Source organism: Raphanus sativus, chromosome 2, assembly GCF_000801105.2.
Source record: "Raphanus sativus cultivar WK10039 chromosome 2, ASM80110v3, whole genome shotgun sequence".
In the NCBI taxonomy this organism is placed as follows: Eukaryota; Viridiplantae; Streptophyta; class Magnoliopsida; order Brassicales; family Brassicaceae; genus Raphanus; species Raphanus sativus.
In genome coordinates, this window is record NC_079512.1 from 21314095 (window position 1) to 21329201 (window position 15107).

The 15107-nt window shown below is 31.5% G+C and overlaps 1 protein-coding gene across 1 annotated transcript; it reads right to left on the bottom strand.

Moving 5' to 3' along the window:
- Positions 1–1609: 1609 nt before the first annotated feature.
- On the bottom strand, positions 1610–2982 carry LOC108822757 (uncharacterized). Its single transcript, XM_018595916.2, has one exon. The coding sequence runs from the start codon at positions 2674–2676 to the stop codon at positions 1843–1845; it is 834 nt and encodes a 277-aa protein (XP_018451418.1). The 5' UTR covers positions 2677–2982; the 3' UTR covers positions 1610–1842.
- Positions 2983–15107: the final 12125 nt, after the last annotated feature.

Below are 15107 nucleotides of genomic sequence, written 5' to 3' on the forward strand. Positions count from 1 at the left end.
TATTGACTTACTGTATCTAGTAATTTGCTCTACGAACGTATAATAAGTTTCAATGTGGATATAGTCTTGATTATTTTAAAACTGAATGATAATGTTAACATGTGATGAGTTGAATTATTTCCAAGTGTCATCGGTGAAGATTATGCTTCGTCACTCAGTTGTATTGGTTAAATATTAAAATTTGATTATCGAAATTGGAATCTCTGTATATTTTTGGTGGTGTTTGTCTTCATATGTAATTTATTGGTTAGAACATTAGAAGAAGTTATAGCATCTGATATATAACTTGCTAACACGATATTTTATTCAAGGGTTAACAAATAAATCATAGTTAATTATGAATATTTGGCAAAATTGGGCTCCAGTGTCCAAAGCGAATTTCGAAATTAACAATTAAGGTGGGACTCAAGATGTTGACGAGTGTTCTCGGCCCCTTCTCCTTTTCTTGTCTCTTTGAGTTTGGTTCTTTCACGTGCCGCCATGTTCACATTTGTCATCAAATATGTAGATACATACGTATTGGCAGTATGATTAACGTATATTGTACACATATACGTACAATTTTCCCTATTGCATAAGGATATATGTACGTGTACTTTAACAGAATACATTTTCGTTTTTTTATACATACAGGGTTTGACAATGGTAGTATTTTTGCTGCATTTTCTGATTCAAATAAAATTTTGAGATATAAACAACACTGTAGTGATTTTAAAATTTGTTTTGTTTTCATCACCTATTCACCAATTTTATGTTCTTTTATTCAAATAAACATTCAAAAGTAAACAGTTGTTGTGCTGTCGCTAACATCCATTTTGTCATATTGATTGAAAATAACAGATTTTGTGACGAGAAAAGTGTCGCTACCTCACCGCTAATAAAGTCTTACCAGTTGTTACGTGGTCCTATAAGACTCTTTGGCACTTCAAGTAAAATTTTCATGCTTGGAAATTCTTATATAAGTTTGTTGTCATATTCTCTGTTCGATTTATTATACAGAAACCGCTAGTAAATTAATTGATAGCTAACTAATCTTATCTTTTGGTAGCTTAAACCTGGAATCAAACACACCTGTTAAATGTTGATAGGTATCTATATTCCTGAAAGAAAACTTTGGAAAATGCAAATGAAAATAAAACAAACCTTTCGGCGATACATCGCGTGATGCCATGAACTTTTCTAGTTCAGACAACACAAAAGGTGTATATATTTGTTTCTTACAAGTTTCAATTCATTCACATAGTCTAAATGTAAATTTAAACATAAAGCATCAAACTAAATAATAATCATTAATCAAAAGTGTGGGTTTGCTTTCCTCCTAAAAGAAAAAAAATCACATGTGTGGAAGAAAAGATTTATTCATGATATATTATATGCCATAATTTCCGGGATTAAAAAGCATTTATTGTCCTAATTATATCAAAGAACATTGCACTTTTAACATTTAGTTGAAATAGTAACATTTTAATCAAACTGGAAAGATAAAAGAACTTAAGAAGGCAGAAAATTTCAAACTTGTGGCGCCGTAAAGATTTAAATTATTAACCCCAATTTCAAAAAAACCTAACACCAATTTTATTTTAACTTATTTCCCGAAAGCTATATACAATTTACAACTTTTTGTTTTAACTTTTTCCTTCAAACGAAATTCAAACAAGCATCTGAAGACTTTCCAGATTGGTTACGCACAGACGAAATCATTCCCAAAGAAAGGAAAGATGAATCACATTTCACACAACTAAAATTGAAATTCTTATAAAATTTCAACCAAAAAAATAAAAATTAAGGCAAGAGAGGTCTAAATACTAAACAACCAGTGCAAATGATTTCTGGTCTAACGTTCTAAGATTTTGTACCTGATGAAGTACGAAACGACACCGTTTCAACAGATTCTTGATTACTCTGTTTCTTCTCTCTGTTCACCGTCGCAGGAGTCATGAACTTCAAGAACGAACCTTCTGACGTAATCGAAAGCTCCTGTTTCTGCTCCCTCCTCTTGGCTTCTTCGATCATTCTCCTCCTCAGCTTCTCTTCCGCGTCTCTCAGGAACTTGAACTTCGGCGGAGGCGAAGAAGAAGACGACCTGAAAAACTTGTTAAACTCGAGCTCACCCTCTGTTTCGAACAGAGGATTGAACTCATGGTGTGAGTAAGACCCCAAAGGTGTCGACTTTATTGTTGCCGGAGAAGCCAATGGTGTGAGTCCAGGGGTATTACAGTCATTTACTCCAGCCGGAACATCGCTCAAGCTCCTCGTCCTCGATCTCGACTTCCCATCATCAGATTCCAAATCAGCTTTCGTCTCTTCCATGATTGTGAAGAGAAACCTCTGGTTATGTAGCTTCATGAGCTCTGCTTCGAACCCTTCTCCTTCCAGATGTTTCATCAGGCCAAGCTCCAAATCTTGATTCCTCGAGACTTCTTCTCCTTCTCTTCCACCATCGTTGTTGGCATGTAAAGACTGAGGCTTTTTGAAGCAGAAGAGCTGGATGAGTTCCTTAGCGTACCCAGTTTGTTGTTGTTGCTCTTCTTCTTTCTCTTCTTCACTTTCTTGGCTGATGACTCTCTTCTTGTGCTTCTTCCATCTCAGAAGGTAATAGACTTCTGCAATAAGTGCTAAGAGAAGAAACCCAAACACCAAACTCAACCCAATCCCTAACCCAATTATAGTCTTCATTTCTTTCTCACCCAAAATGCTCACATCACATGGGAAGAACAAACAAAAAAACCCCTAATTTTTGGGTCCTTTGTGTGAAATTACAGAGGAATGAAGCAGATTTAGTTACCCTTTGGCAAGATATTTTAGTAGCAATTAATATTGTTAGAGGAGCAAAAATATGGAAACTTGCCTTGATGGTGAGAAAAAATTACGGTTGAAAGAGAAAGATTAGATTTTGCGCGTGCGTGTGTGTGTGTGTGTGTGTGTGTGATATAGATAGAAAAACTTCTCTTTCAAAGCAATTTTGGTTTCACAAGTTGGGTACCCTTGTGAATACTTGGCACATGAGGGGGCCAAGTCTTGGTGCCTTTAACGCAACAATTTGAAATAAAGAAAGCACTTTATGTTTTAGAGTAACAAAATCGGTTCTACGATCCTCTCACCCTTTTCCTCGTCGCCAGATTTGCTCGCTATTACATTATCAATGCGCTTCCATCACATTAAGCCCTTTCAAGCATCAACATTTCTTCACAGACTAAATTTCAGATTCACCTAGTTTTTTTGGTAAGTCTTATTGGGGTTAAAGCGAGTGTTCTTGTTTCAGCGCCAAATAAGGTTAGATCGAACTCTGTACTCCCAATGTTAATTACGGTCTTGGAGCTTCTCACCTTAAGTTCTTACTAATCAACATTCCAACTTCTTCTTATAGGTGTATTAACGTCGTTTTCGACTATCAATTGTTTTTTAGAACAATCGCCATGGGAACAAAAGTAGAGTTTTCTTTTGGGTTTTTTCATTTCGCTGAACATGACTTGTTCCTAAATGATTTTATCTTTAGTTGTTTTGTAATGTCTTTTAGCTTCACTTTACCGTCGAGCATGGCTCCAGTATCTTCTGTTTCAATTGTAAACGTTGATGCTCATTGAGCCTTGTATAATATAAGTTGTTATTGAAAACTAAATTTAGATGTCAAACAATTGCAACCCGTTAGAAAGTAGGTTTTACAGATTAATCATGTTTATCTTTATAATATTATTTAAAATGTCAGTTAACTATGTATTACGCTAACGTTAATTATATTACAATGATAATGAAAACCTTAATGTATCAAATATACATGATTTTTATTATTAAAAAGTATTTTATTTTATTTTTATTTTCTGTCAGCAAATTAAACAGATCCCCTTAGTATTAATAGAGGAGCAATTAAAAAGAACAATATTTAAAGAGTAGAATTATTACTATGTTGCCATTTTGCATAGGTGTCTTCCTCACAATTCATCTCAACCTTCCTATGCATTAATCCTTAAATTACTAGATTATTTACATCAGTTGCCATTGGTATGTCACAAATTTACAGCATGATTTTTCATTACATTTTGACTAACAAAATTGATATTTGTTCTTGATGATCTAAACTATGTAACATAGTGGTAACTGAAACTATGCGGTTTTTTCTTGACATTTTAAATGCATTTACGTGCACCAAATTAATGATTGACCGTGTAGAGACAAATAGCAAACTATTTCTATAATTACGACCATGACTTATTCAAAATGTAAATGTTAATGTGTCTCGCTCTCTCTCTTACTTTTAGATTGTTAAAATTTTTACAATACGAAAATCTCTTTATTATTAATCAAGAATAGATTTATTACATCAAATGCCATTGGTACTACTAATATTTAGTGCATTATTTTATATCATTTATCATGGGAATTGAATTTTAATATAGCGTATGTTATACCTTTTACGTGGATTGACATATTAGAAGTATCTGCATATACAAAAAATCAGTATGATAGCTATAGGAAAATGGAAAAATATCTCTGATATATTAACAATTTTTCTCTGATATATTAACATGTTATATGCTACAGAATTTTATATGTATCTTTTTATATTTATGCTTCGGTGTATATAAATTCAGTAAGGTGTTAGGGATCCTCTTCTCTCTAAACTATAAGTTCTAAAATGTAATTTTTTTCCACGAAAACGATCTTATTGTATATCCCTCAAATGGGAGTTTAGACAACTTACATGAATATAACAAATTCGTTAGTATCATAACTATAGCTAAAAACTTTATTTTTTTGTCCTTACATAAACATGTTTCTAAAAGTTATCGATCCTCAGCTGTCAAACTTTTGAACCAGAATGTGAATGAATTTTGTTACACATAATAGATATAAACGTGTAAATCTGGCTTATCCTATATATTAACAGATATATAATATTGTATATATTAACATTAACATTATATTGTATATTGTATATAAATTTATTGATATTGATTTAAATATTTGAAGGCTATTGTTCTTGCAAAACCCTTTCCCAGTTTTGTGACGACATACAATTTGATTCGAAAATTGTATGATTGATTCAAAAATATTATTTGGGGTTCATATGAGTTAATGTAATTTTTAAACTGTTTTCTATAAATTGTTTTTATCATTAAAGACTATTAGTCAATATTTCTGATTCCTAATATTAAGCTGCCATGATAAGTGCTGCAATTATGATTGATTGTAGCGTTTTTTTAAACAAGATTGATTGTAGCTTTTTGTTTCCTAATCCACGTTATTTTTTTTTGTATTCAGACTTAGATATTAAATCACGCAAAACTTGATTCACAAGTTTAATCTTTAAAACATTTAATAATTAGTCCAAGATTGACGCTAATTAACACTATTCACGCAAAGTAATTTCGTATTCAAAAGAAAAAGCAAATATGACATAAACTGATTTAGTAGTCAATCACATTATAAACTGATTTCGTATTCCCTTAAATTGTATATGCAAATTTATTGTTTAAGCAACTGCTTTACTAGATATACACATATGTGGGAGGAGACCCATATATCACTCAGCTTTTATCGTTTTCATATACTTTATTTTTCAAAATGACCAGACTTTATTTCGTTTCTTAAAAAATTGTCTAAACACTTTTCTGAAAAAAAAATTTCCAATTTTTTTAATCATATTACCGGCTTCATATATTTAAGTGACCCATTTTGAAAAAAATTGATAGATTCGTTTATACTTAAATGAACCCAAATCTATACTAATATAATTTTATATAATCTTGTCCTGGTGTCCACCTACAATTTGTCTACAAAAGATATGGTATTATATTTTTTAATTCGTAATGTATGTTTTTGCGTTATCTTTTTTATTCTTATTTTACTTTACGTCTGCATACAATATATATTGATAAATATGTTATTTTAATAATGATATATTAAATTCATCTCGTATCTACTTATAGATTTTATTGTATATAAATTAAAAATATGCTGTCCTTTTGTTAAAAAAATTATGTTTTTTTATTTTTTGTTCAAAAAAATTTAAAATATAATGTACATTTAAATATTAAATATTTATCTCACTCCGCGCAAGGCGCGGATCATATCCTAGTTTATATAGATTCTCCAAACCAAATTGGTATCTTCACATCCATTGGATGGACAACAAACGATAGTTGCTTTTTTGCATTACGTACGAGATTATTCGCCTTTTAATTTTGCGTTCATGGTATATGAAAGAGCTCTGAATTGTTGAAACTTCTCTTCAAAATCTTTATATCTTCCAAATAACTTGCAAAGGCTAGTCATTCTTTTAATTCTGAAACCGTCTTTATCAACTGAGAACAATCCGTTGCAAATGTACCAGTAAACTGTCTTAGATTCCTCATGCATTTCATTGCCTAAATGATGACTTCTATTTTTAAGTGAGGTATTGACTGATTCGCTCTTGTATTCCTCGCTCCAATTAAACCATATATAATAAAAACATTATTTTATTTTTCCTTTTTAGGTTTCCTTTTTTCAAATAACATATATAATAAAGAAAATTTCAAAAAGGAAAATTATTATTTTATATATAGTGTGATTTATAAGAAGGAAAGTTCACAAAAGAATATTGATTTTAAAGTAAAGAAATAATGTTCTATTTGAAAAGATAATCCTAGACAACATAATATATATATTAAAAGTAATAAGTATTTTACTCAAATCGATATATTTCTAAAATTATCACGCATAAAAACATAACCGATAAATTTTAAAGGGAATATTATTTCTTTACTTTAATATTAAGATTATATTTCTAAATTTCCTTTTTATGAAATCAAATTATGTATAAATACTTTTTGGTTTAAATTTTATAAATGTTTTCCTTGTTATATATGTTATTAGGAACAATATTATAGAGACACATATTCTTACTAAACTATTATTCAGATCTAAGAGAAGAATCAGACTAAATACAAATAACAAAGTTTATCAAATTTATAATCTATAGAACAAAAATATCATGGTTGAATCGAAAAAGTAAATATTCTCTTATATATCCAAATAATAACTAAACATACAAGATATATATTTCTAAAATTATATTTATAACTAAATAATATAATAGTTTTTGAAATTAATAATGCATAATGATTATAATATAAATATATTATTTCTTTACTTTAAAATCAGTATTATTTTGTGAACTTTCCTTTTATGGATCACAATATATATAAAAAATAATAATTTTCCTTTTTGAAATTTTGAAAATTTTGAATTTTTCTTTACTATATAAGTTATTTTAAAAAAGAAAACCTAAATTAAAAGGAAAAAATAATAATGACAATTATGTATATTTGATTCATAAAAGATAATCCTAGACAACATAATATATATTTTTAGATTAATAAGTATTTTATTTAAATCAATATGTTTCTAAAATTACTACGCATAAAAAAATAACCAATAAGTTTAAAAGGGAAGATTATTTCTTTACTTTGATATTAATATTATATTTCTAAGTTTTCCTTTTTTATAAAATCAAATTATGTATAAATAATATTTTAGGTTTAAATTTTATAAATGGTTTCCTTATTATATATGTTATCTGGAAACAACATTATAGAGACACATGATCTTACTAAATTATATTTACAAATCTACGAGAAGAATCAAAATAAATACAAATAACAAAATTAATTAAAGTTATAATCTATAGAATAAAAATATCATGGTTGAATCAAAAAAATTAAATGTTCTCTCATATATCCAAATAATAACTAAACATACAAAGAAATATATTTCCAGAATCATTATATCTAAAAATAAGTATTTAAAATTTAAATAAATATTTTTTGACATGCACCAGACCTTTGCAACCACTCTCAAACCATACATGTCTCTATCCTTTAGACCATGCAAGTTGTAATGAAAACATAAAAGCTGCTGCTTCTCCTTGACAAGCTGAGTGAATGTTCTCAGCTACACTTTTTACTAAAATGAGTGAATGCCATTAAAACCTTTACCAAGTTTCATACTTTGAACTTTTAAAGTTATAATATAACTACTTCAGGAAAACAAACCTTTTCTTTATTGGAAGGAAAGAATAGATGCGCTCTTAAGAATTTTTCTGCTTATACATTGAAAAGTAGACCCTTGATTTTCCATCCTCGTTATGTCTTCCACAACTTTACACATCTCTATATAGACATATGGGCATACGTTTATATTTCAAGGTTAGTGTATTTAAAATGCAGTATAATGTTATCATCTCAATTAAAAATGTTGTAAGTTAGTAAAAAGGTTATGTGAATCAGTGAATGTTTATTCAGTTGATTGGCATAGTTATAATACATTTGATCGGGTGTGTGAATTATCAAACTAGTAAGGATACAAATTTGACTCATCTCTACTATTAAGTGAATATATACTATTAGAGAAATAAATAAATTAACAAGATTCTACAATGACCATTTTACGTTATATATGGTGAAGATGTAAGATGTTTGTCCAAGTGGTGAACACCATCTGGATACAAGTTGCTGACCTGTAATCGTGTAGACTTGAAGAGTAAGTGTGTATTTTGGAAAAAAAAAATGAATAAATTTGGTAAACAAATTTATAACTTAAAGAAAAAAAAATAAGTGCATTCCAAAAAAAGAAAATTACACTTATTGTTATGAAAAATATTTATATAATTAGTTCCTTAGAGATTAGGATTTCAGGAACGTGGAGAATAATATAAGATAGCTTTGGAATCATATGTAGAGAGAGAGAGACATAGAGGTTGATTTTATAGAAAGAAAAAAACTCTTGTAACATGCTGAAGCAGTGACTGAAGTATTTGACGAAAAAAGTACAAACGGATAACTTAAGAATCTTTGAATAGCGTCTGTTAGGATATTAACACTAAACATCTAAAAAATGAATTAAGCATGTCTTATAATAAATTGTTTAAAGAATATTCTAATAAAGCGTAGTGGTTGTTTGTATTGTTTTATATTTGGGTTTATTTTCTGGAGTACTATTGTGTTTGTATCCTGCACTAACGTATGGCTGTGAGAAATAAAGCTTAAGCGCTTAAATCTTGGGCTCACGAATTAGGCATACGCTCGTTTCTAGAAAAAAATGTTATGCAAACTATATCTTTATTTTCTACAGTTAGAGTTAAACGTGCTTAACTACTGCAATATGGAAATTTTAGCACAAAAAAACCCTGGAATATGGGAAGCCTTTATGAGTGACTGATTAGAATTTGGTGTTGCTTGTACAATAAATTTGTAAAAGGAAAACGTATTATTCAGAGAAAATATAGCAAAGTTTTTAAAATGAATAATAAGTGGAGATGCCAGGAGGGGAGCCCAGGAAATATTATTGAATAAGATAATAAATAGACAACCCTCGCCATCATCACACCAGCATGTCTTGCTACTCAACCTTTTCCTCCAATAGCTTCATCAATTTCAAATAAATTTTGGAAATGAGAGAATTCAATAGACCCAGCCGTCTCACAGCTCCACCATCTCCGGAATCCATCTTCCTCAACTAGCTCTTTTTCAAGACAATGCTTAATATCTGTTCCAACTTTGAGGTTTCTAAAGCTAGAATCATCAAGCCCTCTAAAATTATCCTTTGTGAGTAATTTTAGTCAAACTTCCTCTCGACAGGGCCGAAAGAGATCTTTCACCAGTTCCTCCTTATCAAAGGAGAGAATCCTTGCACTACAATCCTTCAATTCAAGCGTTGTCACCAATAGTTCAGTGGTGTTATATCGAAAGGCTTCAACAACTTCCTCCTTAGCCAGGGAGAGACTATTTTCATCTTCCTTTTTGTTAAGGAAGATATCACTTTTGTCTTTCTTCCTTACCCAGAAAAGACTATTACAAACGACAGCCTCCTTTGTGGCATCGCCTATTAGTGCGGAAATTTTGACGTTGCGAAAAACCATGAACTCTGCTTTTCAGTGTGGGATTAACGCTCTTTTGATATTCTCGGGACATTCAGAGATCGCTGTTCTTCTCAACGACATCAAGCTCCTATCTGCTCTATTTCGTGCTGTTGATTTTAAGTATATCTTTAGAATAGCTAATTTTAGAGTTGACCTTGTGGCCATTCAAGCTCTATGTTTATTGTACCAATCCTAAATTATGAAATGAATTGTTTTACAACAAAAAAAAAGACAACCCTCGCCCACGAACTCATTTTAGCTGTTTGTTATCCCCTCTTGTAGTCTTGTTTCTGTTCCATTAACATCGGTTGTTTTTTAACTAACATAAAGACAGAATGTTTGTTTTAATATTGGTTGATTTTTTTGTTGTGTGTGTATTTTTTTTTTCGATTAACTTGGGTATCTCAAGTCTATGGAAAAGTCCAGACTAGTCTCCAATGGGAGGTGCAATCCATCGATAGACAATTTCTCCAAATATTCAAATGAATCCTAAAACATATATTTATATCCGTGTAAAGTGACCAGGATAATAATGACTTAGTTGTTATGAAATCTATTGTGTGGATGGACCATAACCAAGTACTTAACCAAGTACTATACAAGTCCAACATATACAAGAGGAAGTGCAAGGAGGTTTACATCCGGTCTACATCGGTTCATCTACAAACCGGACCGAGATCAGAAGACTCAGTCAACCTTGAAGTTATCACCATGACCAAGTCTTCTCTATGACATCAATGTAGTCAATGTAATCAATGTGTAGATTTTATTCCTTGTAAAGCATTTGTAAACTCTTGTATCAAACTACTATATATTGTGGTGTTGGCTAATGAGAAATACACACAACTTTCTCACAAATCACTCTCCACATTCTCTTTAGTTTATAACACGTTATCAGCACGATAGTGCTCTCCACCTGAGAAGTCTCTCTCCACCTGAGCTCTCTTTTCCGGCCATCTTTTCCGGCCAGAAAATCTTAAATTCAGGCGTAACTTTAAACCGCCGTATCTCTCAAACCCTGTGGATCCAGACGACGATCCACCTATCAAACTGAAGCCCAAGACGAGAGGAATCCGTTGCCGAAGACGGCTTGTCGATCCGATCTCTGACGCGTCATGAATAGCATATACAATCCGCGCTGCCGACTCATGGTTTTTCCGGCCAGCTCCTCCACCTCTCTCTCAACCAGCTGATCTGTGGATCAACTCTCTCTCATGGTGGTCCATTCAGATTCTTGTGGTGTAAAATGGTAAACTAATCTATCCATAAAATCTAAGAACACCATTATATTTGAAAAGAAATCTAAGGATCTATATGAATCCATAATATTAAACTTGTTTCTATGATCCATTGATCCATAAGAAACTTGATTCTGAATTATTTTGAATCCATAAAAGTTATAATTCTCTAAAGGTTCTAAGTATCTCAAAACAGATTAAAATACCTAAAGATCTGTATGAATCTTGATTATAAAATTCTTATAAAATAAAATGTTAAATCATAAATCCCCTTCTTAGTTTGTAAGCCATAAATCGGCTCTACCTTTCTCCTATATGATCCGACCTTAAATCCGGATTTGTCTAAAAGATTGAAACCAATAATCAAACCTTTGTCCATTCGCATCACCAGCTGTTCCAGCAGGTTGTATAAGTCGTTTATCAATACCATCAAAACCCTTAAACCTCTTGCTTGGTTTTTCAACCAGCAAAATCGAAAATCCAAAGATCAAAACCATGAATCCAGTCAACCAAAATAAAATCGAAATTAAATCCCATCATTGCATATCTTTGAATATTGATGTTTGCTTTGTAACTGTTAAAAGTTTTATGATTTTTATAAATGCAAAATCGGATTTTATAAATGCATATTTGATTTTATTAAATGCATATCTTTGACTGAAAATGTTTATAAAATTTTTATAACATATAGTCTTGATTTTAATAAGATAGAATAAATATGCATGAAATCATTTGATCATATAGGTTGATAGCTAAATAATTGAACCTTGAATAGATTTCATATCATATTGAATATTGATCACATAAGTTGATAGTTAATCTTGATCTTTTACCATGCTTGAAATTGATGATTAAAATTATATAGTAATCTTGTTGCATACTTGGTTGCATAAGTTTAGTAAAAATTTGAATCATCTTGAATCATCTTGAACCAACTTTGAATGCATGCTTGCTTTTATTAAAATATAAACCTTCCTTGAAACCAATTGATTGAAAATATAATTGAATTTGGTTTAGACATTTGCTGAAAATTATAAATTTTCTTGTCTTGGTTTACCCGGTAAAGGGGGGAAGGAATCGGTTATTATTTTATGATTTTTGAAAACCAAATATCCTCATGCATTAAGAATCACATTTATATTATTTTGGTCCAATGCTTAGGACAGAACATCCGATTAGTTCTTGAGCCATGCATTTATCATTCGACCATTGTGATTGATTTTCATCCATATTGATTGATCTCATTTAAAATTATGATTGATCCTTCTTCAAAATTCTAAAGGGCTTGGAAACCATATATGAAATTATATACATATATATAATCAATCCAAATATGAATTATAATTAAAAGGATCACTAGATGCAGTGATCAAATTGATCATTGTCATACTAGAAATGCTTAAAGCAAATATATTATATGATTTGGGGGAAGCCTTATTAAATCATATAAATTAAATCATATAAATTAAGGCTTCTATTGCTTGCATAAATTCTTGATGCTTGAAAGCAATGTTAATTCAGATGTTGAAAATCATCTTGAAATCTAAATCTTGGTGACTATATCTAAATTTCTCACTTTTGAGATAGATACAAGGCGATTTTCTTAATCATAAGCCATCACCTTACTGAAAGTCTCAATGATCAATATCTCACTATTGAGAATCCTCTCGACCTTTGGATAAATCTTAAATCCAGAAATGATCACCATAATACGGTGCTATTACCAAAGGTTCTATATGATTTGAGGGACCTAAAGACCCAAGACTATAAGTCTGTGGATGAGTATAACTCGGCTCTATTCATGATAGTCTCATAGTTGAAACTGTGTGGAGAGACTATCACATATGCTGACATGTTAGAGAAGAAATTCTCTACATTCCACAAGCAATGTTTTGCTTCAGCAATAATACCGAGAAAAGGGTTCCTCCACATATGCAAATTTAATCTCTTGTTTGTTGCTTGCTAAGCAAAATAATGAGTTACTCATGAGGAATAGTGAGATGAGGCCTCCTGGATTTTAAGGCATTGCCTAAGGCATATACGGCCAAAGAGCCATATGAAAGAGTCAAACCATGGCCATGTAAAAGGCCATGGAAGATGGCAAGGGTGTGCGTGGATATCACCCACAGTCACTCCATAGTCGAGGCCGAGGCCAAGGTTATCAACCTAGCCGTGGGTATAAGTCCGATTTTAAAAACCCATGCCTCGACAAAATTTGCTTGCCATCGGTGTGGGCTGAACAACCATTGGGCCAACCAATGTAGAACTCCCAAACACCTTATTGAACTCTACCAGGAGAGCATAAAGGGATAAAACCCTATGACCCATTGGGTCCATCTAGATGGTGCGAATGATTTCGACCATAAAAATGATGATCAACTTGAATACGAGACTTCATATTGCCTTAAAGAGGCCAATTAGATTTTGACATCATTTTACTTTGTCTTTGTTCTCTATTGTGGACCAAGCCACATTACATTATGAGACAAAAAAAAATATTTTATTCAAGGTCATGGCTAGTCCAACCTCATGATGCCTAAAGGCACACATTTAAAAATCTCTGATGCATAACATTCCACATAAATCAAAGTGGAATTTATCAAAGTTTCAAAGACATTCATATGAATGGTCTATATATTGAAACTATGGGCAAAGGAAAGAAAGAATTCCTTATGATTTATGAAAATGTCCAAGGCCAAAGGAAAGTCCTAGAGACTATGCCTACTATATCTATAGGCCTTCATTAAGCCAAGATAAATATGATTGTGGGTTAATACTCCAAATCACTTTCCAGAGAGTTCAGAGAAGCCTTTAACATATGGCACGACATGCTCGACCATCTAGGCTCTATTATGATGCATAATATACTCTTGAACTCAACTCGACATTCCTTGAAAGAAAGGAAAAACGGTCCGACCAAGGCATTGCCTAAAAGGCATTATATTCACCCTATAAGACCCATTGAATTAAGAAGAAAATATGGTTTCCAACAATGGACAAAAGCGAATAAGATTACCTAAATTAAAATCGCCTAAATGGCGAGACTACATTATCTATTGATCTAGAGATCAATATGATATTAGGCAAATAGCCAGGACAATCATAATCATGTTTGATTGACCCACGAAAATTATCACTTAGATGGCATTACCATACTTAGCCATCTGAATTATGATGCAAAGATTTAAAAAGGCACAAAAGCTATCCCATAAGATCTCACGTTTGTGCAATTTATATCTATGCACAAGGGAATTTATTGTCCCAAGCACCACGAATTAGAGTATGTTCATGAGGGGGAGTGAGGACAAATCCCATGATACATGACCATACTAAAATCCGTGAAACATGGTCCACAACCACATTACATATTGGTTAAATTTATGATATTATGACCATTACCTATAAGGTTCAAAATCTAAAAGTCCATATGCTTGGGGACATCATGAGTTATAAAAGGTTAACTTGCATCAGGCCATTGATATTATATCAGGCCATATAAGTGATAATAAATATTCCCACCTCAGACTAATATGGGTCATGAGTCCAGACATATATCATATTAAGATATTATGAATTAAGATATTATGAATGAATCCACCACAAATATATGTGCCATCTAAAGATCATATGATCTTAGAATCTCATAAGGAGGATTGAGAATATATGTTGGATATATATTATGAATATACTTTCTCCATAAATTTAAAAGAAACCTTGAGCCAAAATGGGTGATTTAATCATAGGCCAAGGAACAAGGATTACATAGAGTTTATGAATCCTAATATCCAACATTTGAAAGGAGAAGTAGTAAGCTGGTAAAGAATGGTATCAACCATCATTGTCTTGGCAAAGATCCTCGGACTAGAAAAGATTTATAGACGTCCATATGCTACAATGATAGCAAAATAAAATGCCAGACACATTGACCCGAGAAAGAATGACTATGTCATCCCAGCTTAGCACCACACGGT

What these genes read in the sequence shown, in the direction of transcription:
- LOC108822757 (XM_018595916.2), bottom strand. Translation starts at nt 2,676, where the DNA reads ATGAAGACTATAATTGGGTTAGGGATTGGGTTGAGTTTGGTGTTTGGG.